The following is a 27,363-nucleotide window of genomic DNA, read 5'->3' as shown; positions in this document are numbered from 1 at the left end:
TCATTAATTCACAAATATATTTTTAACGCCTAATAGGAGTTAGATCAAGGGCAAATCCCTGCTCTCAAGGAGCTTACATTCTAATGAAGAAGCAGGTATGTAAACAGACAAAATATTATGTCTTTAAAAAGGAGTCAAAAGGCAGCTTCTTTTTTTTTTTTTTTAGTCTGCTATGTTGCCCAGGCTGGAGTGGAGTGCAGTGGCGTGATCATGGCTCACTGCAAGCTCTGCCTCCCCGGTTCACGCCATTCTACCGCTTCGGCCTCCCGAGTAGTTGGGACTACAGGCACGTGCTGCCACGCCTGACTAATTTTTTGTATTTTTAGTAGAGACGGGGTTTCAGCATGTTAGCCAGGATGGTCTCAATCTCCTGAACTCGTGATCCGCCCGCCTTGCCCTCCCAAAGTGCTGGGATTATAGGCTTGAGCCACCGCACCCAGCCAAAAGGCAGTTTCTTAATAGGAAGTCTTCCCCCAGCATTCTTGGCCCTGATTCTTATGCCCAATACTAGTTACTAAGAGAAATATACTTCTAGTGTGAAGAAAAGCAATTCATCCATTCTCACAATCTGGTAAACATATCCAACCTCTTTTGCTCAAGTGTTGAGCTAACAAAACAACCTTCCATATTGTCTTTAGGAACACTGGGTTGTCCATTCCAGAAAGAGGAAATAAATACTATAAGTAACCTGTTGCTGTTTACCCTGCCCAGGTCTTCTTTTGCTGTGAATAAATAATTGTTCTGGTCTAAAAATCAGCTGTCGGAGAGTTACTATGAGTCAATTCTCTATACCACTGCCATGCAGCAGACTTTTCTGTGATGATGTGCTATTCGGTAGGGTAGCTAGCCACACATGACTCTTGAGCATTTGAAGGGTGGCTAGGGAAACTGAAGAAGTAATTTATAACGCCACTTAATTTTCATTAATTTAAATAGCCACATGTGGCTGGTGGCTACCAATTTGGGCAGCACAGCTCTAGACTCTTGCTACTCACAGTGTGGTCTGTGGATCAGCAGCATTGGCACCATTTGGTTAGCTTGTTAGAAATGCAGAATATGGGCCAGGTGCGGTGGTTCACGCCTGTAATCCCAGCACTTTTGGGAGGCTGAGGCGGGCAGATCACTGGAGCTCAGGAGTTGGAGACCATCCTAGCTAACATGGTGAAACCCCATCTCTACTAAAAATACAAAAACAAAATTATCTGGGCGTGATGGCGGGCACCTGTAGTCCCAGCTACTCGGGAGGCTGAGGTGGAGAACGGCATGAACCCAGGAGGCAGAGCTTGCAGTGAGCTGAGATTGCACCACTGCACTCCAGCCTGGGTGACAGAGCGAGACTCCATCTCAAAAAAAAAAAAAAAGAAAGAAATGCAGAGTATGCCGGACACAGTGGCTCACGCCTGTAATCCCAACACTTTTGGGAGGTGAAGGGGGGCAGATCACTTGAGCTTACGAGTTATAGACCAGCTTGGCCAACATGGTGAAACCCCATCTCTACTAAAAATACAAAAATTAGCCGGGTATGGTGTCACATACCTGTAATCCCAGCTATTCAGGAGGCTGACACACGAGAATTGCGTAAACTCGGAAGGTGGTGGTTGCAGTGAGCTGAGATGGTGTCACTGCCCTCCAGCCTGGGTGATAGAGTCAGACTCTGTCTCAAAAAAAAAAAAAAAAAAAAAAAAAAAAGAAAGAAAGAAAGAAAAGAAAAGAAAAAGAAAGAAATGCAGAATATCAGTCCCCACCCTAGATCTACTGACGTGGTTTGGATCTGTGTCCCCACCCAAATCTCATGATGAATTGTAATCCCCAGTGTTGAAGGTGGGGCTTGGTGGGAGGTGACTGGATCATGGGGATGGGTTTCTCATAAATGGTTTAGCACCATCCCCCTCCGTAGTGTCCTCACAGTAGGGAGTTCTTGTGAGATCTAGTTGTTTAAAAGTGTGTGGCACCTCCCACACTCACTCTCTTGCTCCTGCTCCTGCCATGTAAGAAGCAGCCTGCTCTCACTTCGCCTTCTGCCATGATTATGTTTCCTGAAGTGTCTCCAAAAGCTGAGCAGACACCAACATCATGGTTCCTGTACAACCTGTGGAACTATGGGCCAATTAAACCTTTTTCTTTATAAATTACCCAGTCTCAGGTATTTCTTTATAGCAATGCAAGAACGAACTAATACAGAAAATTGGGACTGAAGAGTGGGGCATTGCTATAAAGATACCTAAAAATGTGGAAGCAACTTCGGAACTTGGTAATGGGCAGAGAGTGGAAGAGTTTGGAGGGCTCTGAAGAAGACAGAAAGATGAGGGAAAGTTTGGAACTCCCTGAAGACTGGTTAAATGGTTGTCACCAAAGTGCTGATAGTGAATAAAAGTAAAGGCTGGGCTGACAAGGTCTCAGATAGAAAAGCAGAATTTACTGGGAACTAGAGCAAAGGTCACTTTTGTTATGCCTTAGCAAAGAACCTGAATGCACTGTGCCCCTGCTCTGGGGATCTGTAGAACTTTGAACTTGAGAGTGATGATTTAGGGTACCTGGTGGAAGAAACTTCTAAGCAGCAAAGCAGCCCGTCTGCTTGTAAGAACCTATGCTCATATGCATGAGCAAAGACATGACCTAACGTTGGAACTTACATTTAAAGGAGAAGCAGAGTATAACAGTTTGGAAAATTTGCAGCCTGGCAAATGGTAGAAAAGAAAAGCCTATTTTCAGGGAAGGAATTCAAGCAGACTTCAGAAATTTGCATTAAGTAAAAAGGAGGCAAGTGCTAATAGCCAAAACCACCAGGGGGTGGTGGAAGGCCTCAAAGGCATTTCAGAGACTTTCCCAGCAGCCTCACCCATCACAGGCCCAGAGGCCTAGGAGGACTGAATGGTTTCATGGGCCAGGCCCAGTGCCCCACTGCCCTCCACAGCCTTGGGACACTAGTCCCTGCATCCTAGTCACTCCTGCCATGGCTCAAAGGGGCCCAGGTACAGCTCAGGCCACTGCTTCAGAGGGTACAAGTCACAATGGTGGCTTCCACATGGTCATGGTGTTAACCCTGTGGGTGCACAGAATGTAAGAGCTGAGGTTTGGGAGACTCTGCCTAGGTTTCAGAGGATGTCTGAAAAAGCCTAGATGCCCAGCATAAAGGGCCTTCTTTCTTTGTATTGGTCTTGCCTCTACCCCATAAACATACCAGAAAGAGGAGAGAAGGAGAGAGCCTGGAACACTGAAATCTAAAGAAAGTTAGTATAAGATGTTTAGATGAAGGCTGGAGGTGGAAAGAGCATGTTTCTCAGGGATATTTGTACAAAATAAAATGATGGCATTTCCTTGATCATTACTGAATATGAATGATGGGTCTATGGGAGTTCACTGTACCAATTTCTTTACGTTTACATATGTTTGAAAATTTCAAAATTAAAAAACAGCAATTTCAGAGATAATGTGTGAGACAGCTAGCCTCCAAGATGGCCCCCAATCATCCTCTCCTCCTCCTATTTGTGCTTTTGTACAGTCTTTCCATATTGAATCAGGGCTTGTGTATGTGATCTGTGGAGGTGACAGCCATAATTTCAATGAACCAGGTCACTATGACGTCTATCTTGTTCTCTCTTAGACCTCTTCCTCTGAGGGAATCAGCTACCATGCCATGAGGATACTGCAGCTGTCCTGTGGAGAGGCTTTTATAGAGAGAAACCGAGGTTTCCTGCCAACACCCAGCCATATGAGTGATCCATGTCAGTGAGCCTCTGTGGAAGTTGATCCTCTGGCTCCTGTCAAGCTTGCTAATGACTGTAGCTTCATCTGATATTTAATGCAACTATAAGAGAAACCTCCAAGCCTGAACTGCCCACCAAGCTACTCCTGAATCTCTAACCAACAGAAACTCCAGAAGCTGCATGGCTGTGCCAGGCCAGTCTGCACACTCCAGCTGCCAGACAGCATGTCTTCCCCCTTTGTTAATAATTTCTAATGGTTTACTTTCAAGTTAATTTACTCTTTCCTATATCTTTCATTTGGCTATGGAGTCCATGTAGTAAATTTTTCATTGCAGATTATTGTATTTTTTAGTCTTTTTTATAGTTTCTACTTCTCAGCTGAGAATTTCTACCTTTTCATTTTTTCCAGTGTGTTAGCCTCATGAAGCACCATTATAAAAGCTGCTTTCAATTATCTGATATTTCTAATATCTGGACCATCTCAGGACTGGCATCTATTAATTGCTTTTTCCCATGAGATTTAGTAATGTTTTATCAGTTCTTCATATGTCAAATAATTTTAGGTTGTCTCCTGGGCATTGTGAATGTTATGCTGTATAAATTCTGAGTCCTGGGTCTTGTTATAATCCTTTGAAGAACACTAGCTTTTTGGTTTGTTTATTTCAGCAAGCATATAACCTAGTTAGGTTCAAACTGCAATTTCTGTTTTACCTTATACAGTGGTTCCAACGTCAGTTCAGTTCTCAAAAGCCTTGACTTTCCTGCTTTAAGCTTGGACCCATGAATGTGCCACTCAGGGTCTAGCCTGAGACTCTGATGATAGTTCAAATCTTACTTTCAACATTTTGGGTTGGCTGGGTGCTGTGGCTCACGCCTGTAATCCCAGCACTTTGAGAGGCCAAGGCAGGCAGATCACTTGAGCTCGGAGTTCAAGACCAGCCTAGGCAACACGGCAAACCCTGTCTCTACAAAAAATACAAAAAAAAAAAAAAAAATCCAGGCATGGTGGTGCACAACCGTAGTCCCAGCTACTCAAGAGGCTGAGGCAGGATAATTACCTGAGCCCAGGAAAGTCGAGGCTGCAGTGAGTCATGATCATATCACTGCACTCTGTCCTGGGCAACAGAACGAGATCCTGTCTCAAAAACAAAACAAAATAAAAAACAATTTGGGTCTGTCTTGCGCATTTAAAGCTTGGGGTAAGTCAGGAATATGCAAATTCATATGCAGAATTAGGGTATCCGCTTCTTCAAGCTCTCTCTTCTCCAAGATTCCCTACCATTCTCCGGCCCACAGGGTTCCATTTACCTGATTCCTCTAACCAGAAAAACAGGCTTTCTATTGTGTCTATGTTTCAGCTTCCTCAGTAAGTTTAATAGGATCTATTTAGTGCTCTCTATATTAAACAACTGATCAATTAATGTTACTGACTGATATTAGCTGCTGGTGCCACTGGTGCTACTCAGCTCCAGATCAGGGTTGGCCCTCAGGGCAACGCAGCAGAAGAAAAAGGAGGCCAGGCGCGGTGACTCATGCCAGCACTTTGGGAGTCCGAAGCAGGCAGATCACTTGAGGTCAGAAGTTTGAGACCAGCCTGGCCAACATGGTGAAATCCCATCTCTTTCAAAATATAAAAAGTAGCTGAGCATGGTGGCACATGCCTACAATCCCAGCTACTTGGGTGGCTGAGACAGGAGAATCACTTGAACCCGGGAGATGGAGGTTGCAGTGAGCCCAGATCACGCCACTGTACTCCAGTCTGGGCAACACAGCGAGACAGTCTCAAAAAAAAAAAAAAAAAAAAAAGGAAAAAGAAATGGGAAAATTCGTTTTCATGTGGGTCACTTCACCAAGTTACCACTCTCTTTCATAATCTACCTGCTTTTGTTCCTTTGAGAGTCCTCAGGTAGTTTATTTTTGAATTTTGACCACAGTTTTTTGTAGTCATTAGAGAGAAAGAGAGAGGCTGTAGTGGAATTACTCCACTGCATGTTAAGAACTTCTTAGCATCACTGAAGTTTACACAGAAAAAAATTCTACAGAGTAACTGAGACATAAAAAACAAACCAAACCGTGGAGTTCCTTAAAAATACAACTTTGGAGTACTCATGAAAGGAAAAGAAAAAAATAATTTATATCACTATTCAAGAATGAGATAATAGCTCATATTTGCAGTTATCCCAGACACAGCAGAAAAGAACAGGAACCTTCCCTTCTATGAGTCTCTATAAAAAAATACATTAAAAATGCTTCTTTGCCAAAGATAGCAGAAGATGGTGAAGTAAACGCCGCTAAATACTGTTTTTCCCATTAGGTTTTAAATTCCCAAAGGATCGTGTCTATGTTTCAGCTTCCTCAGTAAGTTTAACAGGATCTATTTAGTGCTCTCTACATAACAAAATGGTCAATTAGTGTTATTGACTGATTTTGCAGAAATCAAAGGAGAAAAAAGGGTCTGCCCCCTAAAATTTCAACTAATCTTGGAAAATCCAAAAACCTATTTAAGATCTTTTCCACCTAATTTCATTTATCTGAATCTACAGATGGCATGAAACATACTGCCCAGCTCCCAAGGAATATCATTAATTTTAAGGTGTTTCAGAGTTAACAGGGGTACTACGTTATATGGCTTAATTCAAACTACACTTATAAGGTGATGAGGCATGAGCTTAGCTGCTGTGACCAGAAGGACCAAAAACATTGTTCATCCAAAATATAAGATAAAGGCCAAAAAAGACCATCATCATATTGAACACACACACACACACACACACACACACACACACACACGTGCGCACGCAATCCAAAATCATTATATTCTGGTCTAATAAGAAATGTTCAGTTCTGTAATGGACTTAAGATTTGGGATAGAGAAAGGCAACTAAAAGTCATCAGTGCAACCTCACTGAAGGTCAACTAAAGCAATTATGGCTCTTCTGTTTAAAAAGACAAAACTTAATGGGGTACACAAGAAAATCCTATGAAATCATGAAAGTTATACATAAAGTGGGCCCCAGATACTCAGATTAACCAAAACCCAAATATTCAAACTAAAATGTATAAGTTTAAGAGGCCGGATGGGGTGGCTCACACCTATAATCCCATCACTTTGGGAGGCTGGAGGCAGACAGATCACTTGAGGCCAGGAGTTCGAGACCAGGCTGGTGAAACCCTATCTCTACTAAAACGTGTAAGCTTAAACTTGAAACAAATTATAGTGAACTACTAATTTTACATGGCAAATGTTAAGAGACAGTAAAGGCTGAAAAGCTTAGTAAATTATTTCTTGATAACTACTCAAATTAAATAGAGATTCATAATAGTGAATTCAAGAAGGCCAATACAATTTGAGGTATGCCTGCAACCTCTTCTGTGTCATTAAACACAATAGCATCTATCTTCATAACTTATTCCATTATTGGATGATCAGATATTACTCAATATGGCTGTTCTTACACACAGCTTTATTCTTAGTGTTTTAAAACTGTAAGAGTGTTATAGACAAAGTTACTGGCCAGACACTAACAAGGCAGCAGTAATTGTTCACTTAGTCTATTTCATAGAATTATGACAGATTAGAAAAATAATTAATTTGGGGGCTTTTAAAAACTTAATTATTCAGACTCATATCAAAAAATAATATACAGCCAAGCATCGTGGCTCACGCCTGTCATCCCAGCATTTTGGGAGGCCGAGGCAAGTGAACTGCTTGAGCCCAGGAGTTCAAGACCAGCCTGGGCAACATGGAGAAACCCCATCTGTACTAAAAATAAAAACATTAGCTGGGAGTGGTGGTGTACACCTGTAGACCCAGCTACTCTGGAGGCTGAGGTGGGAGGATCACCTGAGCCTGGGATGCAGAAGTTGCAATGAGTCCAGACGGTGCCACTGCACTCCAGCCTGGGCCACAGAGTGAGACCCTGTCTCAAAAAAAAAAATTTTTTTTAATGCTATCCACCAAATACATTAAAAACACAATAATATCTATAAAACTAAAGTTTTATTTTTAGGCTTATATCTTGTAAATTTGAAATGGTAAATGACCTGAAGCAGTCACTGCCTTACTTGATAAAGCCCCATTTTTAATTCTTGAATTGTTTTGAAGACCAAAAATATCAGCGAATTTCTGCATCTACTTAAATTGTAAGTATTCCCTAAAATTGCTACACTAAAAATATAATCCAGATCCAAAGAAGGAAGGAAAACAATCTGATATTATCACCTCATTTCTGCTTCAGCTTGACTGAAGCATCATAGTTTTTTTCCTATTTGTGTCCCAAGCTAGCAATTTAGCACTAACAGAGATACTAAGTTTCATCGTGAAAGAAAGTCACTTCAAAACACATCTCCATACGGCAAAAAAGAATAAAAAATAACAACATAGCAAATATACATACTCCTTTTGGAAAGCCATGCACACAGGAGAACTGAATCCAAAGACAAGGCACGCCTGGGCGTCTGGGCTGTAGCCATTCCGGAGTAATATTTCTAGGCAATCTTCATGTCCCCCAAACACTGCTGAGTAAACAGGGCTTACTTTGTTTAGTCCAGTGTCACAGGCCCGGTTAGTAAGTGGTATTAACAAGTCCAAGATTCTACAAATATACAAATTCAGGAGAATTTAGTGTTTGTATATGTGCATAAATGTAGGCAACATTTCTATAGCATGATTTTTTTCAGAATTACCAATTGATTCATTTAAAGAAATATTTCTGTCTAGGGTGTACCTTCTACCAACAATATTAAACTATTACATGCTATACATTTACTCCAAAATGTTACACTTATTATTGCTTAATAAAAAGGTCTTTAAATACATTTGAAACAAAATTAATTAATGTTCCTATATGTAAACAGAAAAGGTGCTCTTTTAATTTTATTACCTTACTAGCACCACCTTAACCCCCAAAATTCAAATTTTATGTTAGATATTTTAGGGTTTAATACATTATTTAAAACATCATTCTACTAAGTATAAACTGGCATCAAGAAAATGCACTATTTTCCTTCTTAAAGTACCAATTAGTTTTTCTTTTCCAATTAGTAAAAATTTTTAAAGATGATAATTGGCATGAAATTAAGACTAATGTTTTCATCAGGAAGAAATTATAATGTGCTAAAATATTCTATTATCTGAAAAAAAAAGTGAGCTCATTAAATATGGAGGCAGATTTATAAAGAAGCTGGCTCCTAGGTAGAGAAAGTTCTAAGAAAATAATTAAAACAAAAGTTCTTAGGTTATTTGTAAACTTACCTCTAGCAGTCAACTGGAAAGAAAAAAGGACTATTCTACCCTTCTAAAATTAAAAATAAAACTGTACAGATAAAGCCAGGAAATTCCTTCTTTCTGGGAAAAGACAGACAGGGCTACTCTGAAGTATTTTCATAGTATTATATTTCTCTTTGTGACTTTTCGTCATGTAATGTATGTCTAAGATAACATTTAAGTAGAACTTACACTCACAAAAGGGGTTACCTTTGAAGTAGGCTATAAAGAAAATCATCAGTGACAATGAGAATTCTCAAAATTGAGAACAAATGCCCAGAAGAGTTTTGGTATCATTTAAAGTTCAGAGTATAATATCTAACACTTATGTTTAAATAAATGATCAAGAATTGGGGAAAATATCAAATTTTTAAATCTAAGTATTTTGTTAAAATAGTCTAATGTCTCTTAACTTTAATAAATGTGTTTAATTTTTTTAAGTAGGCGGGAAAAATTATACTCTCCCACAAGACATAAACATGCTTACAAATATCATTAATGAAATAGTAAAGTATTGTGTCACCTAGTGGCATAATGACCAAATTGCAGAATCTGTTTTCCTACTATGTAAACAAACTAAATTAAGTAATGAATATTTTACTATTACTTTTTAAATTAAATAATACTAACAGCAGCTATAAAAAGTGCTATTATAGAATTATGGCTCTAAAGATTCTAAACATATATTTCTAAAAATTATTGACTGCCAATTTATGATAGGTAGCCATATTCTCACATATATTTCTAAAAATTATTGACTGCCAATTTATGATAGGTAGCCATATTCTCACAGGTATAACCAAGTTACTAGCTTCTAAGATTCCTGGAACCCCCATTTACTCTCTCTCCAATTTGAGGTTAGATCAAGAAAAGTTCAGTCAAAGGGTTTAAGACAGGGAGGACTACTTAGCACACACTCCAACAGGCATCACAAACTCAAAAGCTTTCTGGGGTCAGAGAGGTAACATGGATGGCCTCATCAGATTGATGCTTAAAGATGCCTGGGATAAAACTAGGGAGGAGGAGGCGGTGGATACAGCCATAACTAGAGAAATCAATGGGAAGAGTCAACACCCCGAGAAAGTCCCTGAGCCTACCCAGTCTGTAGCAATTCTGCCTCACAATATGAAAGTGCAGGACTAGTAGGAGCAAAAGACAGCATGAAGGACAGATTAGGGGTAGATCTGTTTACCCAGCAGATTGGTAGGGAAGAGAATATCAAAGACTTTGCCTAGAGGTGAAGGGTCTAGCTCAGATTTATTCTTTATTAGCTTTTGATTAAGAGACCATGTTTATTTTCTGTTTTTAACACTTACTTTGTATGGCCCATTTGTGCAGCTGCATGAATAGGTAACTGCCAACTGTCCTCATTACAGTAAAGATCAGGATCTGCCCCACTGGAGAGCAAAAGCTCCACACATTTTGTGTGTCCCTCTTGAGCAGCAATGAACAAGGGTGTAGCTTTGTCCAAGGCTTGACAATTGACATTTGCACCTAAGGGTACAAAATAAAACATTTAACAGATAACCCTAATATTTAAAAAAATCAACACAAATTTCAAAGGAACTACCATTAAAGGGTTTCGTAGCACGGTAAGTTTTTCCCTCTTGACTGGATGTTGGATGTTGTTATATAAACATATTTACTTTGCTAACTTCTTGGTAATCATTTAAATTGTCTTCGCTAAACTGACAGGGTAGCTCATGCCTAGAATCCCAGCAATTTAGGAAGCTATGGCCAGAGGATTGCTTGAGGCCACATGTTTGAGACCAGCCTGGGCAACATACTAAGACCCTGTCTCTATCAAAAATAAAAAGGTCTTGCCTCTACGTCAGCAAGAAAACAAGTGATTCATATCTTAGAATTCATTTTTAAGCTAAAACAAAAATCCTATTCAATGAAGGATACATTTCATTCCAATCCCTCCTCCAACAAGCATTCTGGGGCCCAATAAGTAAACATTTAAAAAGAAAAAATGCAAACTATCAAACATGGATAACATTTCTGATAAATGCTGAAAAAGATAAAATCTAAATTATGCCACTAATTGATTCAGGCTAAGATTTATGAAAAATTATCAGTAGATATGACATATATGGGAGCCACGCCTTAAAACTAATATTGACTATAATCTCTATTACATCTCTTTCTTCATAACCACTGCATGATAAATAATGCCTACAATCAGAGAAAAAGGGTCTCTTTCAACAGGTTTCTGAATTGATATTTAAAATCATAAATGTGAAAGGGAAAAACAATAATATTATACTGAAGGAAAGAAAAAGAAAAAAATCCCACCTGCATGAAAATAATTACAAAAATTAGAAGTGTGAATGTCTCCAGATGAAAAGGAACTACCCCAAGAATTTTGGATTTGTGAAAAATCTAAATGTAGTGACACCACTGAAGGATCACAGTCGTGTTCCCGCAATGGTTCCTGACCCAAATGGAAACTCAGAAATGACAGATAAAGAATTCAAAGCAAGGATTGCAAGGAAGCTCAACAAGATCCAGACAAGGTTGAAAATAAACACAAAGAAACTTCTAAAGCAATTCAGGAAATGAAGGCATCTTAAGATAAACATCTTAAAAAGGAATCAATCAGAGCTTCTGGAATTGAAAAACTCACTTAAGGAATTTCAAAATATAACTGTAAGTTTTATTAATAGACTAGACCAAGCAGAAGGAAGAATTCTGGAGCTTGAAGATCAGTCTTTCAAACTAACCCAGTCAGATAAAAATAAAAATAAAAAATTTTTAATGAAAAAGGCTTTGAGAAATATTTGATAATGTAAAGCAACCAAATCTATGAATTATTGGTATTCCTGAGAGAGAAGGAGAAAAAGTAAATGACCTGGAAAACATATTTGAGGACATAATTTAAGAAAATTTCCCTAATCTTGCCAGAGAGGAAGACATCCAGATAGAGGCAATACAGAGAACTCTCTGTGAACGTGAACATCACCATGGCATACAGTCACCAGACTGTTGAAGGTTAACACTAAAGAAAAAATCTCCCTCTCCTCTCCCTCTCCCTCTCCCTCTCCCTCTCCCTCTCCCTCTCCCTCTCCCTCTCCCTCTCCCTCTCCCTCTCCCTCTCCCTCTCCCTCTCCCTCTCCCTCTCCCTCTCCCTCTCCCTCTCCCTCTCCCTCTCCCTCTCCCTCTCCCTCTCCCTCTCCCTCTCCCTCTCCCTCTCCCTCTCCCTCTCCCTCTCCCTCTCCCTCTCCCTCTCCCTCTCCCTCTCCCTCTCCCTCTCCCTCTCCCTCTCCCTCTCCCTCTCCCTCTCCCCTCTTTCCACGGTCTCCCTCTGATGCCGAGCCGAAGCTGGACGGTACTGCTGCCATCTCAGCTCACTGCAACCTCCCTGCCTGATTCTCCTGCCTCAGCCTGCCCAGTGCCTGCGATTGCAGGCGCGCGCCGCCACGCCTGACTGGTTTTCGTATTTTTTTGGTGGAGACGGGGTTTCGCTGCGTTGGCCGGGCTGGTCTCCAGCTCCTAACCGCGAGTGATCTGCCAGCCTCGGCCTCCCGAGGTGCCGGGATTGCAGACAGAGTCTGGTTAACTCAGTGCTCAATGATGCCCAGGCTGGAGTGCAGTGGCGTGATCTCGGCCCGCTACAACCACCTCCCAGCCGCCTGCCTTGGCCTCCCAAAGTGCCGAGATTGCAGCCTCTGCCCGGCTGCCGCTCCGTCTGGGAAGTGAGGAGCGTCTCCGCCTGGCCGCCCATCGTCCGGGATGTGAGGAGCCCCTCTGCCTGGCTGCCCAGTCTGGAAAGTGAGGAGCCCCTCTGCCTGGCTGCCCAGTCTGGAAAGTGAGGAGCCTCTCTGCCCGGCCGCCATCCCATCTAGGAAACAAGGAGCGCCTCTTCCCGGCCGCCATCACATCTGGGAAGTGAGGAGCGGCTCTGCCCGGCCACCCATCATCTGAGATGTGGGGAGCACCTCTGCCCTGCCGCCCCGTCCAGGATGTGAGGAGCGTCTCTGCCCGGCTGCCCCGTCTGAGAAGTGAGGAGACCCTCTGCCTGGCAACCGCCCCGCCCGAGAAGTGAGGAGCCCCTCCGCCCGGCAGCCGCCCCGCCCGAGAAGTGAGGAGCCCCTCCGCCCGGCAGCCACCCCGTCTGGGAAGTGAGGAGCATCTCCGCCCGGCAGCCACCTCGTCCGGGAGGGAGGTGGGGGGGCCAGCCCGCCGCCCGGCCAGCCGCCCCGTCCGGGAGGGAGGTGGGGGGGCCAGCCCCCCGCCCGGCAAGCCGCCCCGTCCGGCCAGCCGCCCCGTCCGGGAGGGAGGTGGGGGGGTTAGCCCACCGCCCAGCCTGCCGCCCTGTCCAGGAGGGAGGTGGGGGTTCGGACCCCCGCCTGGCCGGCCACCCGGTCCGAGAGGTGAGGGGCGCCTCTGCCCGGCCGCCCCTACTGGGAAGTGAGGAGCCCCTCTGATCGGCCAGCCGCTCCGTCCGGGAGGGAGGTGGGGGGGTCAGCCCCCCGCCCGGCCAGCCACCCCGTCCGGAAGGGAGGTGGGGGGGTCAACCCCCCACCCCGCCAGCCGCCCCGTCCGGGAGGGAGGTGGGGGGGTTAGCCCCCCACCTGGCCACCCGCCCCGTCCGGGAGGTGAGGGGCACCTCTGCCCGGCCGCCCCTACTGGGAAGTGAGGAGCCCCCTCGCCCGGCCAGCCGCCCCGTCCGGGAGGGAGGTGGGGGGTTAGCCCCCCACCTGGCCAGCCGCCCCGTCCGGGAGGTGAGGGGCGCCTCTGCCCGGCAGCCCCTACTGGGAAGTGAGGAGCCCCTCTGCCCGGCCAGCCGCTCCGTCCGGGAGGGAGGTGGGGGGGTCAGCCCCCCGCCCGGCCAGCCGCCCCGTCCGGGAGGGAGGTGGGGGGGTCAGCCCCCCGCCCGGCCAGCCGCCCCGTCCAGGAGGGAGGTGGGGGGGTTAGCCCACCGCCCAGCCTGCCGCCCTGTCCAGGAGGGAGGTTCGGCCCCCCGCCTGGCCGGCCACCCGGTCCGAGAGGTGAGGGGCGCCTCTGCCTGGCCGCCCCTACTGGGAAGCGAGGAGCCCCTCTGATCGGCCAGCCGCTCCGTCCGGGAGGGAGGTGGGGGGGTCAACCCCCCGCCCGGCCAGCCGCCCCGTCCGGGAGGTGAGGGGCGCCTCTGCCCGGCCGCCCCTACTGGGAAGTGAGGAGCCCCTCTGCCCGGCCAGCCGCTCCGTCCGGGAGGGAGGTGGGGGGGTCAGCCCCCCGCCCGGCCAGCCGCCCTGTCCGGGAGGGAGGTGGGGGGGGGGTCAGCCCCGCGCCCGGCCAGCCGCCCCGTCCGGGAGGGAGGTGGGGGGGTCAGCCCCCCGCCCGGCCAGCCGCCCCGTCCGGGAGATGAGGGGCGCCTCTGCCCGGCCGCCCCTACTGGGAAGTGAGGAGCCCCTCAGCCCGGCCAGCCGCCCCGTCCGGGAGGGAGGTGGGGGGGTCAGCCCACCGCCCAGCTTGCCGCCCTGTCCGGGAGGGAGGTGGGGGGTCAGCCCCCCGCCTGGCCAGCCACCCCGTCCGGGAGGGAGGTGGGGGGGTCAGCCCACCGCCCAGCCTGCCGCCCTGTCCGGGAGGGAGGTGGGGGTTCGGCCCCCCGCCTGGCCAGCCGCCCCATCCGGGAGGTGAGGGGCGCCTCTGCGCGGCCGCCCCTACTGGGAAGTGAGGAGCCCCTCTGCCCGGCCAGCCGCCCCGTCCAGGAGGGAGGTGGGGGTGGTCAGCCCCCTGCCCGGCCAGCCGCCCCGTCCGGGAGGTGAGGGGCACCTCTGCCCGGCTGCCCCTACTGGGAAGTGAGGAGCCCCTCTGCCCGGCCACCACCCCGTCTTGGAGGTGTACCCAACAGCTCATTGAGAACGGGTCATGATGACAATGGCGGTTTTGTGGAATGGAAAGGGGGGAAAGGTGGGGAAAAGATTGAGAAATTGGATGGTTGCCGTGTCTGTGTGGAAAGAGGTAGACATGGGAGACTTTTCATTTTGTTCTGTACTAAGAAAAAATTCTTCTGCCTTGGGATACTGTTGATCTGTGACCCTACCCCCAACCCTGTGCTCTCTGAAACATGTGCTGTATCCACTCAGGGTTGAATGGATTAAGGGCGGTGCAAGATGTGCTTTGTTAAACAGATGCTTGAAGGCAGCATGCTCGTTAAGAGCCATCACCACTCCCTAATCTCAAGTACCCAGGGACACAAACACTGCGGAAGGCCGCAGGGTCCTCTGCCTAGGAAAACCAGAGAACTTTGTTCACTTGCTTATCTGCCGACCTTCCCTCCACTATTGTCCTGTAACCCTGCCAAATCCCCCTCTGCGAGAAACACCCAAGAATGATCAATAAAAAAAAAAAAAAAAAAAAAAAAGAAAAAATCTTACAGGCAGCTAGAGAAAAACGTCAGATCACATACAAAAGGAACAGTGGACTTCTCAGCAGAAACCTTACAAGGCAAGAGAGATCAGGGGTCTATTTTCAGCATTCTTAAAGAAAGGACACTACAACCAAGAATTTCATATTCCACCAAACTAAGCTTCACAAATGAAGAAGAAATAAAATATTTTACAGACAAGCAAGTGCTAAGACAATTTGTTACCACTAGACCAGTCTTAGCAGAGATCCTTAAGGGACTTTTAAACATGGGAATGAAAGAACAACACTGATATCACAAAAACACACTGAAGTACATAGCCCAAAGACCCCATAATACAATCATACAATAGAAACTGCAAAGCAACCATCTACCAACTTAATAATAGGATCAAAACCTCACATATCAATATTAACCTTGAATGTAAAGGATCTCTTCAGATCATACAAATCTTTCGCCTTTTACGAAACATCCTGCCTAAAAGGCACACAGCTGCAATTTGGATTAAAAAAAGGAAAGAAAGAAAAAAGACCCATCCATCTGCTGCCTTCAAGAGACACGTCTCACATGTAACAACACCCATAGGCTCAAAGTAAAGGGTTGAAAAAAGATCTATCAAGCAAATGGAAAACAAAAAAGGTCAGGGGTCACTAGTTTTTTATTTTATTTTATTTTATTTTTGAGACTGAGTCTTGCTGTGTCACCAGGCTGGAGTGCAATGGTGCGATCTCGGCTTACTGCAACCTCTGCCTCCTGGGTTCAAGCAATTCTCCTGCCTCAGCCTCCCAAGTAGCTGGGACTACAGGCATGCACTACCACGCCCAGCTGATTTTTGTATTTTTAGCAGATAGAGACGGGGTTTCACCATGTTGGCCAGGATGGTCTTGATCTCTTGACCTCGTGATCCACCCACCTCGGCCTCCCAAAGTGCTGGGATTACAGGCGTGAGCCACCACGCCCAACCAGGGGTCATTATTCTTACATCAGATAAAACAGACTTTAAATCAGACAACAGGGCCAGGCACAGTGGCTCACGCCTATAAGCCCAGAGCTTTGAGAGGCCGAAGTATGACAGAGCAGGAGCATCACCATCTTGCACAAGCACTGTTATTTTCCAATTCACCTTAATCAAAAACTGCCTAAATCCAAAGCGCATCAGCCTAAATGGCTAAGATCAGCATGATCATAAACAAAAAAAGCATCTCCGACCAGGAACATGCCAAACTCCTCTGCAACCAGAGACATGCTAGCTGCCCTGCTCTGGCTGGGAAGATGCCAGCCCCGAGATAACTCCCTTCCTTCTGGAAAGACGTCAGCCCCAAGATAATCCCCCCTTCACCCAGAGACATTCCAACCTCACCATAAACTTCTCCCCCACACATAAACATTCCAAGCTTGTGATAAGCCCCCTCACCCTAAAACCAACATATACTCATGTACTTAGTCTGTAAGAGAAAGTGCTCCTGATCGAAATCAGCCAGAAACCCTTCTCAGGTTTTATCTAAAGTAAACCTGTCTTTAACTGCCAACCCATCTTTTGTGTTTCTTTCCTCTTTCTTTAACTCTTACAAGGGGGGAGGATCGCTTGAGCTCAGGAGTTCAAGACCAGCCAGGGCAATGCAAAAGGAAAATAAATCTTGGGACCCCCACAATCACTAAGCCAAAGGGAAAAGTCAAGCTGGGAACTGCTTAGTGCAACCCTGCCTCCTATTCTATTCCTAAGAAATAGCTACTAAGATTAGAAAAAGTTACGTACCTCCCTCACAAGGAATTTCCCTGTGGACGAAGGACAGACAGAACTAAGTCATCCCTCTGCTCACTGGGATAAGTGCATATCTGAGTGCCTCCTTTGGAAAGGCTAATCAGAAACTCAAAAAAAAAAAAGGCAACCATTTGTCTCCTACCTACCTATGACCTGGACATACTCTCCCCACTTTGAGTTGTCCCGCTTTTCCAGACAGAACCAATGTATATCTTATATATGTTGATTGATGTCTCATGTATAAAATGTATAAAACCAAGTTGTGCCCTAACCACTTTGGGCATATGTTGCCAGGACCTCCTGAGGCTGTGTCACAGGCACATGCCCTTAACGTTGGCAAAATAAATTTCCTAAATTGACTGAGATCTCTCTCAGATATTTGGGGTTCACAGCAACACAGTGAGACCCCATTTCTATTCAAGAAAAAATTATATATTAAAAAACCAACAACAGTACAAAAGGACAAAGAAGGTAATTACATAGTGATAAAGGGTTCAATTCAATGAGAAGACTTAACTATCCTAAATATACACACACCCAACATTGAAGCATCCAGTTTCATAAAACAAGCTCTTAGAGATCTATAGAGATAGCAATAATGTTGGGAGATGTCAACATCCCATTGACAGCATTAGACAGATCACTGAGGCAGAAAATTAAAAAACAAATTCTGGGTGTAAATTCAACACTTGACCAATTGGACCTAATACACATCTAAAGAACACTCCACTCATCAACCACAGAATATATATTCTTCTCAACAGCACATATAACATACTCCAAGATAGACCACATGCTCGGCCAAAAAGCACATCTCAATAAATTTAAAAAACTGATTCACTTGTGAGGCCGAGATGGGCAGATCACTTGGAGGTCAGGAGTTTGAGACCAAATTGGCCAACATGATGAAACCCCATCTCTACTAAAAATACAAAAAAATTAGCTGGCCACAGGGGTGCGTGCCTGTAATCCCAGGTACTCAGGAGGCTGAGGCAGGAGAATTGCTTGAACCAGGAGGGGGAGGTTGCAGTGAGCCAAGATCATGCCACTGCACTCCAGTCTGGGTACAGAGCAAGACCCTGTCTCCAAAAATATAAATAAATAAATAAATAAATAAATAAATAAACAAACAAACAAACTGAATTAATACCAACCATACTCTCAGACCAAAGTAGAATAAAAATAGAAATCAACACCAAGAAGATCTTCCAAAACCACACAATTACATAGAAATTAACTTGCTCTTGGCTGGGCACAGTGGTTCACGCCTGTAATCCTAGCATTTTGGGAGGCCAAGGCAGGCAGACTGCCTGAGCTCAAGAGTTCGAGACCAGCCTGGGCAATGTGGTGAAACCCCATCTCTACCAAACTACAAAAAAAAAAAAAAAAAATTAGCCAGACGTAGTGGTGTGCGCCTATAGTCCCAGCTACTCAGGAGGCTGAGGCAGGAGAATTGCTTGAACCTGGGAGGCGGAGGTTGCGGTGAGCCGAAATGGTGCAACTGCACTCCAGCCTGGCGATAGAGTGAGACTCTGTCTCAAAATCAAACAAACAAACTTGCTCTTGGATAACTTTTAAGTAAACAATAAAATTATGGCAGAAATCAAAAAATTCTTTGAAATAAATAAAAACAGACACAAAACATATTAAAATGCAGCAAAAAGTGTTAAGAAGTTTATAATGCTAAACATCTAGCTCAGAAAGAAAGATCTCAAATTAATGATCCAATATCACACTTCGAGGAATAAGAAAAAACAGAACAAACTAACCCCAAAGCTAGTAGAAGAAAAAAAATAATTAAAATCAGAGTGGAACTGAATGAAATTGAGACCCAAAAATCCATACAAAGGATCAATGAAACCAAAAGTTGGTTCTTTGAAAGGATAAACAAAACTGATAGACTGCTAGCTAGATAAAAAAAGAGCGAGGGTCCAAATAAGCATAATCTGAAACAACAAAGTTGACATTACAATAGATTCTACAAAAACACACAAGATCCTCTGAGACTATTACGAACACCTCAATGCACGCAAATGAGAAAATCTAGAGGAAATGGATAAATCACACAATCTCTCAAGACTGAATCAGAAAGAAATTGAAACAGACCAATATCAAGTTCCAAAACTGAATCCATAATAAAAAAAACAAAAAACCTACCAACCAAAAGTCCTGGACCACATGAATTCACAGCTGAATTCTACCAGACATACAAAGAAAAACCAGTACCAATTCTACTGAAACCATTCCCAAAAATCAAGGAGGAGAGACTCCTCCCTAACTTGTTCTACAAAGCCAGCATCACCCTAATACCAAAATCTGGCAAAGACACAATGAAGAAAGAAAAGTACAGGCCAATATTGCTGATGAACATAGATACAAAAATCCTCAACAAAATATTAGCAAATTAAATCCAGCAACACATCAAAAAGTTAATGCATCATGATCAAGTAGGCTTCATTGTTGAGAAACAAGGTTGGTTCCATATATGCAAATGAATAATTGGGATTCACCACGTAAAGAAAATTAAAAACCAAAACTATATGATCATCTCAACAGATGTGAGAAAAGCCTTCATAAAACCCAACATCCCTTCATGATAAAAACAAAACAAACCAAACAAAACAAAACCCTCAACAAACTAGGCATTGAAAGAATGTATCTTAATAAGAATCATCTATGACCAACCCACAGCCAAAATCATACTGAACAGGCAAAAGCTGGAAGCATTCTCCTAGAGAAATGGAAGAAGACAAGGATACCCACTCTTACCACTCCTATTCAACATAGTACTGAAAGTCCTTGCCAGAACAATCAGGCAAGAGAAAGAAATAAAAGGCATCCAAATAGGAAAAGAAGAAGTCAAACAATCTCTCTTCTCTGACAATATGATTCTATACCAAGAAAACCCTGAAGACTCCACAAAAAGGCTCCTGAAGCTGATAAACAACTTCAGTAAAATTTCAGGTTACAAAATCAATGTATAAAATCAGCAGCATTTCTATACATCAACAATGTTCAAGCTGACAGCCAAATCAAGAACACAACTCCATTTATAATAGCCATCAAAAAAAAATTTTAAACCTGGGAATACATCTTACCAAGGAGGTGAAAGATCTCTACAAGGAGAACTACAAAACACTACTGAAAAAAAATCATAGATGACACAAACAAATGGAAAACGCTGCTCACGGATTGCAAAAATCAATATCATTTTTAAAAATACCCATACTGCCCAAAGCAATCTATAGATTCAACACTATTCCCTTTTTTTTATTTTTTCCCCTGTTAAATGTCAGAGTTTTTTGTTTTTGATTTTCATAAGTTATTGGGGAACAGGCAGTGTTTGGTTACATGAGAAAGTTCTTTAGTGGTGATTTGTGAGATTCTGGTGCACTCATCACCCAAGCAGTATACACTGCACCCAATTTGTGATCTTTTATCCCTCACCCCCTTCCCATCCTTTCCCTGAGTCCCTGAAGTGTCATTTTTATGCTTCAATGCTATTCCTATCAAACTACCAACACCATTTTTTACAGAATTAGAAAAAAATTTTCTTAAATTCATATGGAACCAAAAAAGGGCACAAAGAGCCAAAGAAATACCAAGCAAAAAGAATAAAGCCGGAGGCATCACATTACCCAATTTCAAACTATACTTTAAGGCTACAGTAACCAAAACAGCATGGTCCTGGTACAAAAACAGACACAAAGACCAATGGAATAGAATAGAGAATCCAGAAATACAGCCACACACCTACAGCCATCTGATCTTTGACAAAGTTGACAAAAATAAGCAATGAGTTAGAGACTCCTTATTCAATAAATGGTGCTAGTATAGCTGGCTAGCTACATGTAGAAGAATGAAACTGGACCCCTATCTTTCACCATATACAAAAATCAACTCAAGATGGATTAAAAGTTTAAATGTAAGACCTCAAACTATAAAAATCCTAGTTAGAAAAAAAAAAAAGAGAAAACACTGTTCTGGACATCGGCCCTGAGAAAGAATTTATGACTAAGTTCTCAAAAGCAATTGCAACAAAAACAAAAATTGGTAAGTGGGACCTAATTAATCTCTTTAGATTAATTAAGCTCTTTAGCTTCTGTAAAACAGAAGAATCCACAGACAACCCACAGAATAGGAGAAAATATTTGCTAACTAGGTATCTTTATAGATTCTGGATATTAGACAAAGGTCTTTATCTTAACTTTGTCCAATATCTAGAATCTATAAGGAACTTAAACAATTCAACAAGCAAAAAACAACCCCATTAGGAATTGGGCAAAAGGACTGGGCACATTGGCTCATGCCTGTAATCTCAGCACTTTGGAGGCCAAGGCGGGTGGATCACAAGGTGAGGAGATCAAGACCATCCTGGCTAACACGGTGAAACCCCATCTCTACTAAAAATACAAAAAATGAGCCGGGCATGGTGGCACGCGCCTGTAGTCCCAGCTACTTGGGAGGCTGAGGCAGGAGAATCACTTGAACCCAGGAGGCAGAGGTTGCAGTGAGCAGAGATAGTGCCACTGTACGCCATCCCGGGCGACATAGCGAGACTCCATTTCAAAAAAAAAAAAAAAATTGGGCAAAAGACATGAAAAGATACTTCTCAAAAGAAGACATACAAGCAGCCAACAAACACATGAAGAATTGCTCAACATCACCAATCAACACAGAAATGCAAATCAAAACCACAATGAGATATAATCTTATACCACTCAGAAAGGCTATTACTAAAAAGTCAAAAAACAACAGATGCTAGAGAGGTTGTACACAAAGGGGAACGCTTATACATTGTTGGTGGGAATGTGAATTAGTTCAGCCACAGTGGAAAGCAGTTTGGAAATTTCTCAAAGAACTTAAAACAAAACTACCATTCAACCCAGCAATTCCATCACTGGGTATATATCCAAAAGAAAATAAATCATTCAACAAAAATGTACATGCACTTGCATGTTCATCACAGCACCATTCACAATAGCAAAGACATGGAATCAACCTAGGTGCCCATCAATGGATACCTGGTGGATCGGATAAAGAAAACACAGTAGATGTACACCATGGAATACTACGCAGCCATAGAAAAGAATAAAATCATGTCCTTTCAGAAACATGGATGCAGCTGGAGGCCATTATTCTAAGTGAATTAACAAATTAACGAAAACCAAATACTGCATGTTCTCACTTATAAGTGGAGGCTAAACACTGGGTACTCAAGGACATAAAGATAGCAACAACAGATACTGGGGACTAATAGAGAGGGGAGGCAGGGAACAGGGCAAGGGCTGAAAAGCGAACTGTTGGGTACTATGCCCACTGTCTAAGTGATGAGATCATTCATATCCCAAACCTCAGCATCATGCAATACACCTATGTAACAAACCTGCATGCATACCCTCTGAATCTGAAATAAAAGTTGAAATTATAAAAAATAAAATAAAATCACAAATCTAATTAAATTATGTATACGCCATTGTATAAAGATTTTTAAAAGCTAACCTCACTTTTTGTGAAGATTTTGAAAATAGCAGTCATCTCCAAACTTTTCTTGTTGGCAAATAATGTATTAAATATGCTACATATGATGTCGTTACATGACCATGAGAGTTTTTTAAATTTCTAGAATACATTTCGGTGGAAAGATCATCATCAAGAGGGAAAAGATCGTCTTCTATTTAAAAGAATATTCCATAAATGCACCTTGAATAAACCAAAGTTTTATGTACGCAAAAACTACATAGAACACAAATGGTAAATTAAAGAGTCTATAGTCCTTCAGAAATTCCAAATGATAGAAACTAGAATCTTCATGATTTCTATGAGGTAGATGTTTCACCCACTGTCAGTTTCAGAAAGAAGTAAACACTATAACTGAAAAGAGACTAAGTCAAGAAAGAAACCTTAACTTTTTTTTTTATGCGTTATTTTGAGTGACAATTTCAAAGTATCAGAAAGAATAAGGAACCAATTTCTTTAAAGACTACTGGTGAAAAAGTTGGAAAAATTACAGACAACTCACTGAAACGAAAGTAATAGGGGTTGGAAACATGTATAATGTTTCCATGATACCTTGGAACATGATAAACATGATAAACATACCTACATACCTTTTCAACTGATTATTCAAAACAATTCAGACAGAAGAAATAAAAAGAACAAAGCAAACCAAAACAGGAGCTCAGAGCTCCAGGTGACAAGAAAACACACCTGACATGAGGAGAGACATTAAGGTGGAGTTTAATCTATTTAATCTAAATTTTTTTTTTTTTTTTTTTTTTTTTTTTTTGGGAGACGGAGTCTCACTCTGTCACCCAGGCTGGAGTGCAGAGGCGCGATCTAGGCTCACTGCAACCTCTACCTCCCGGGTTTAAGCAATTCTCCTGCCTCAGCCTCCTGAGTTGCTGGGACTACAGGCGCACACCACTACACCTGGCTAATTTTTTGTATTTTAATAGAGACGGGGTTTCACCATGTTGTCCAGGCTGGTTGCAAACTCCTGAGCTCAGGCAATCCGCCCACCTTGGCCTCCCAAAGTGTTGGGATTACAGGCATGAGCCACTGCACCTGGCCTATTTAATCTAAATATTAATTAAACATATATATATATACACACATATATATACACACATATATATACACATATATATACACACACACATATATATACACACACACATATATATACACACACATATATATACACACACACATATATATACACACATATATATATATAGTTTTGATTTGTTTTGTTTTTGAGACAGAGTCTCACTCTTGTTGCCCAGACTGGAGTGCGGTGGTGCGATCTTAGCTCACTACAACCTCTGCCTCATGGGTTCAAGAGATTCTCCTGCCTCAGCCTCCCCAGTAGCTGGGACAGGTGCGTGCCACCACACCGGGCTAATTTTTGTATTTTCAGTAGAGACAGGGTTTCACCATGTTGGCCGGGCTGGTCTCAAGCTCCTGACCTCAGGCCTCCCAAAGCGCTGGGATTAGACATGAGCCACCGACCGGGCCTAAACACTAATAATTGAAACTTATGGGACTGCAAGTCATTAACTGAATTAGGATAGTCCTCCGGAAGGTATGATGTAGTAGAAGGAAGATCAGAAGTCAGAAGGCCTGGGTCCAAGCCCTGATTCTGCCAGGAAATGAGTCTAGATCTTTGACAAGGCACTTAAACATTCACGGTCTGGACTCTTAATCTAAAAAACGATTATGTTTGAACAGATAATTTTGGGGATTCCTCTTAACTGTAAGATTTACGGACTCATTATTTATAACAGATGCCTTCAATTGGCACTTAATGAATGTTTGTTTCTTTTACTTCCTACTCTGACTTAAGTGTTTGAAGGTTTCTAAAAGAAAGCAAAAATAAGAAAAGATGTGCCCTGCTGTTTAAATAAACTGGATTATTGGGCAGGCACAGCGGCTTACAGTGTAATCCCAGCACTTTGGGAGGCTGAGGCAGGAGGATCACTTGAGGTTGGGAGATTGAGACCACATGTCTTAAAAAAAAAAAGGTTTTTTAATTAGCTGGGCATGGTGAAATGCACCTGTAATCGCAGCTATTTGGTAGGCTAAAGGGGGAAAATTGCTGGAGGCCAGGAGTTTAAGGTTACAATGAGCTGTGATCATACCACTATACTCTAGCCTGGGTGATGGAGCAAGGCCTGGCCTCAATCAATCAATAAACAAGCAAACAAACAAACTTTGTATGATCTATTTTCTATTTAAAGGAAGTTTATAAAAAGCCTGGGTTTTCTTTCTTTCTTTCTTTCTCTTTTTGGAGACAGAGTCTCCCTCTGTTGCCCAGGCTGGAGTGCAGTGGTGCAATCTCAGCTCACTGCAACCTCCGCCTCCCAGGTTCAAGCAATTCTCATGTCTCAGCTTCCCTAGTAGTTGGGACTACAGGCGCATGCCACCACGCCCAGCTAATTTTTGTATTTTCAGTAGAGATGGGGTTTCGCCATGTTGGCCAGGCTGGTCTCAAACTCCTGATCTCAAGTGATCTGCCCACCTTGGCCTCCCAAAGTGCTGGGATTACAGGCATGAGCAACCATGCCTGGCCAAAAAAAGCCTAGGTATTTTTTTTTTAATTGCCTAGCCTACTGTGATTCACGCTTCATCAAGTTAGCACCGTGAAGAGCATATCTGGTGTTTGGGAGAGATTTAAAAGCCCCTACATAATAAACATTTCTGGTCACAAAACTGTCACTTAACACACCAACTTCCCTGGCAATGCTGCATGTGGAAGGTTGTCACAGAGAAACCTTTAGCAGGTTATGTTACTATTAACATAACAAAGTGTAAACTGCTTTGAAATAAACCTATTTACATAATCACAAAATTAACAAAACATACCCCTCAAAGCCTTAATACACAAAATAGCCATCCAATAAGGTAATTAAGCCTAAACTAGTCTTACACCCTAGAAAGTTGAAACTGCTCAAGTCCCTACAGGAAAGGACAGCCCCATCATTCAACTTGCCAATAAACCTGCTTTAGTGATAGATCATTATGTTCCTACTCAGATAAATTAGTAGCTGTGCACTGCATTGTTATACTTAATAACCAGGTTTATAAATCAATTTGTATTCACTCTTATTTACCACTTACATAAAACCATAAATTTCACAACCTGATTTATATTTGAGTCAAGAATTATTCCTCTAGGAAATATAGTTTAAAGCTCATGATCTTAACAGTACAAAGGCTAATGGATAATCTTACCCGATGAAATAAGTATGCTCAAGCTTTCTAGCTTGCCATACTGAGCAGCCACAAATAAAGGTGTGATTCCAAAGTCATCCTGGCATTCCTTGTTTGCTCCTTTTCTAAGAAGCAATTTTATGATCTCAGCATTTTCCTAAAGCACAGATTCACATTTTAAATAAGAAAAAAACAAAGAAAATAGAAGGTATCTTTTTTCTTAATGTGTTTTTTTCTTCTTTTTTATCCTCTCACTAAAGGATAACTTGAAGGAAAAAACAAAACAGTATACTGATGTATTAGTTGGAAAGAAATTGGCCAAACGATCAGATTATCCTATATTTCTAGTTAACCCAATAAATGTAAACATGAAACACTGATCTCTAGGAATTATAAACCTTATAGAATCCTGAAAAATTAGCTTGCTAACCAAAGCACTAAGGAGCCATCACAATTTCTAAACACATTATTATAAATAAAATAACCCATTGCTCTTTATCAATTTATATCTCAAATAACTGATGGTTTCTTAAATATGCCATCTACCTTTTTAAAATGTAGATAATCCCTATAGCCCAAAGCTTCTACAGCTACTACAGAAGTTGGCTTATTCAGAATCATCATTAGCATTTAGACTGCCTTTTCTGTACTGCACTAACCATCATAAATCACAGGCAAGCAGAAAGCAAAAACTGCATAGGACTGTCATTTTAAGAGGGTAAAACACACAATTTACATGGAAATGAAATAATAAATTCAGAGGTTACCTGAAAAGAAGCCTGGTGCAAGGAGTTCCATCCACACATAGAATGGGATCCATTAACATTTGCTCCATGTTGAAGCAACAGCCTTAACACATCTATCTGTCCATTTTCAACAGCTGTAATACAGCAGTTAGAAAAATTAATGTCAGCAAAAAGGCATGTTTGTAGGACTGGACACTTTGGTGATGTTCTCATCACTTACCTCAGAACCACAATGCTCTGATTATTCCTAAACATTTATCACAATTGTCTTAGCCCAAATCCATTAACATATATATAACTGTTTCTGAACACATGCAAAATGATTTTCAATAGCATGTTAAAAGACACAGAGGAACTGGAACCAAGAAGCAAACGTTTATTCTCTCTGAAAATGGAAACAGCCTAGCTCTAGTTTGTTAAAATGAAACTGGGAGGATACAAGGTGGACAATTCAGAATCAACAGTACCAGTCTGGAAAAGCAATCTCAAAAGGAGTGAAAGGTTTGTTATTACTACATTTGATCACCAATAAAAAGAGTAACTGACAAAATGAAAAAGCAACTTCTTCATCTTAGATTTTTTTTACCACTATAAATCATAAGCATTGTCAAAATGTTCTTATATCCATCAACGAAAATGTAAACGTTCTTATGTGAACTAAAAGCAGATTCCAGAAAAAATAAAAAATGTTGTTAAAGAGATGCAGATTATTTCGCACAAAACTTTGCTATGAAGGTGGCACTAATTATGGAGGAATTTAAGCACGAAGTCAATGAAAAACAGAATGCCAGAATAGAATTACAAAGTGCTTT

General features: G+C 42.5%; 1 protein-coding gene across 9 annotated transcripts in view; it reads right to left on the bottom strand.

Moving 5' to 3' along the window:
* The window catches only part of ASB3 (ankyrin repeat and SOCS box containing 3), a 192,842-nt gene that overhangs the window by 34,474 nt on the left and 131,005 nt on the right, over positions 1-27,363 (bottom strand). For all 9 annotated transcript variants that reach the window (XM_031007892.3, XM_019021083.4, XM_019021081.4 and 6 more), the window contains 4 exons: positions 26,573-26,685; positions 25,827-25,962; positions 10,290-10,467; positions 8,105-8,302 (listed from right to left, as the gene is read on the bottom strand). In XM_031007892.3, coding sequence (XP_030863752.1) covers positions 8,105-8,302; positions 10,290-10,467; positions 25,827-25,962; positions 26,573-26,685 — 625 coding nt within the window. The remainder of the gene's footprint in view (positions 1-8,104; positions 8,303-10,289; positions 10,468-25,826; positions 25,963-26,572; positions 26,686-27,363) is intronic.

This window comes from Gorilla gorilla, chromosome 12, assembly GCF_029281585.2.
Source record: "Gorilla gorilla gorilla isolate KB3781 chromosome 12, NHGRI_mGorGor1-v2.1_pri, whole genome shotgun sequence".
Classification (NCBI taxonomy): Eukaryota; Metazoa; Chordata; class Mammalia; order Primates; family Hominidae; genus Gorilla; species Gorilla gorilla.
This window is presented reverse-complemented; position numbering and strand designations above follow the sequence as displayed.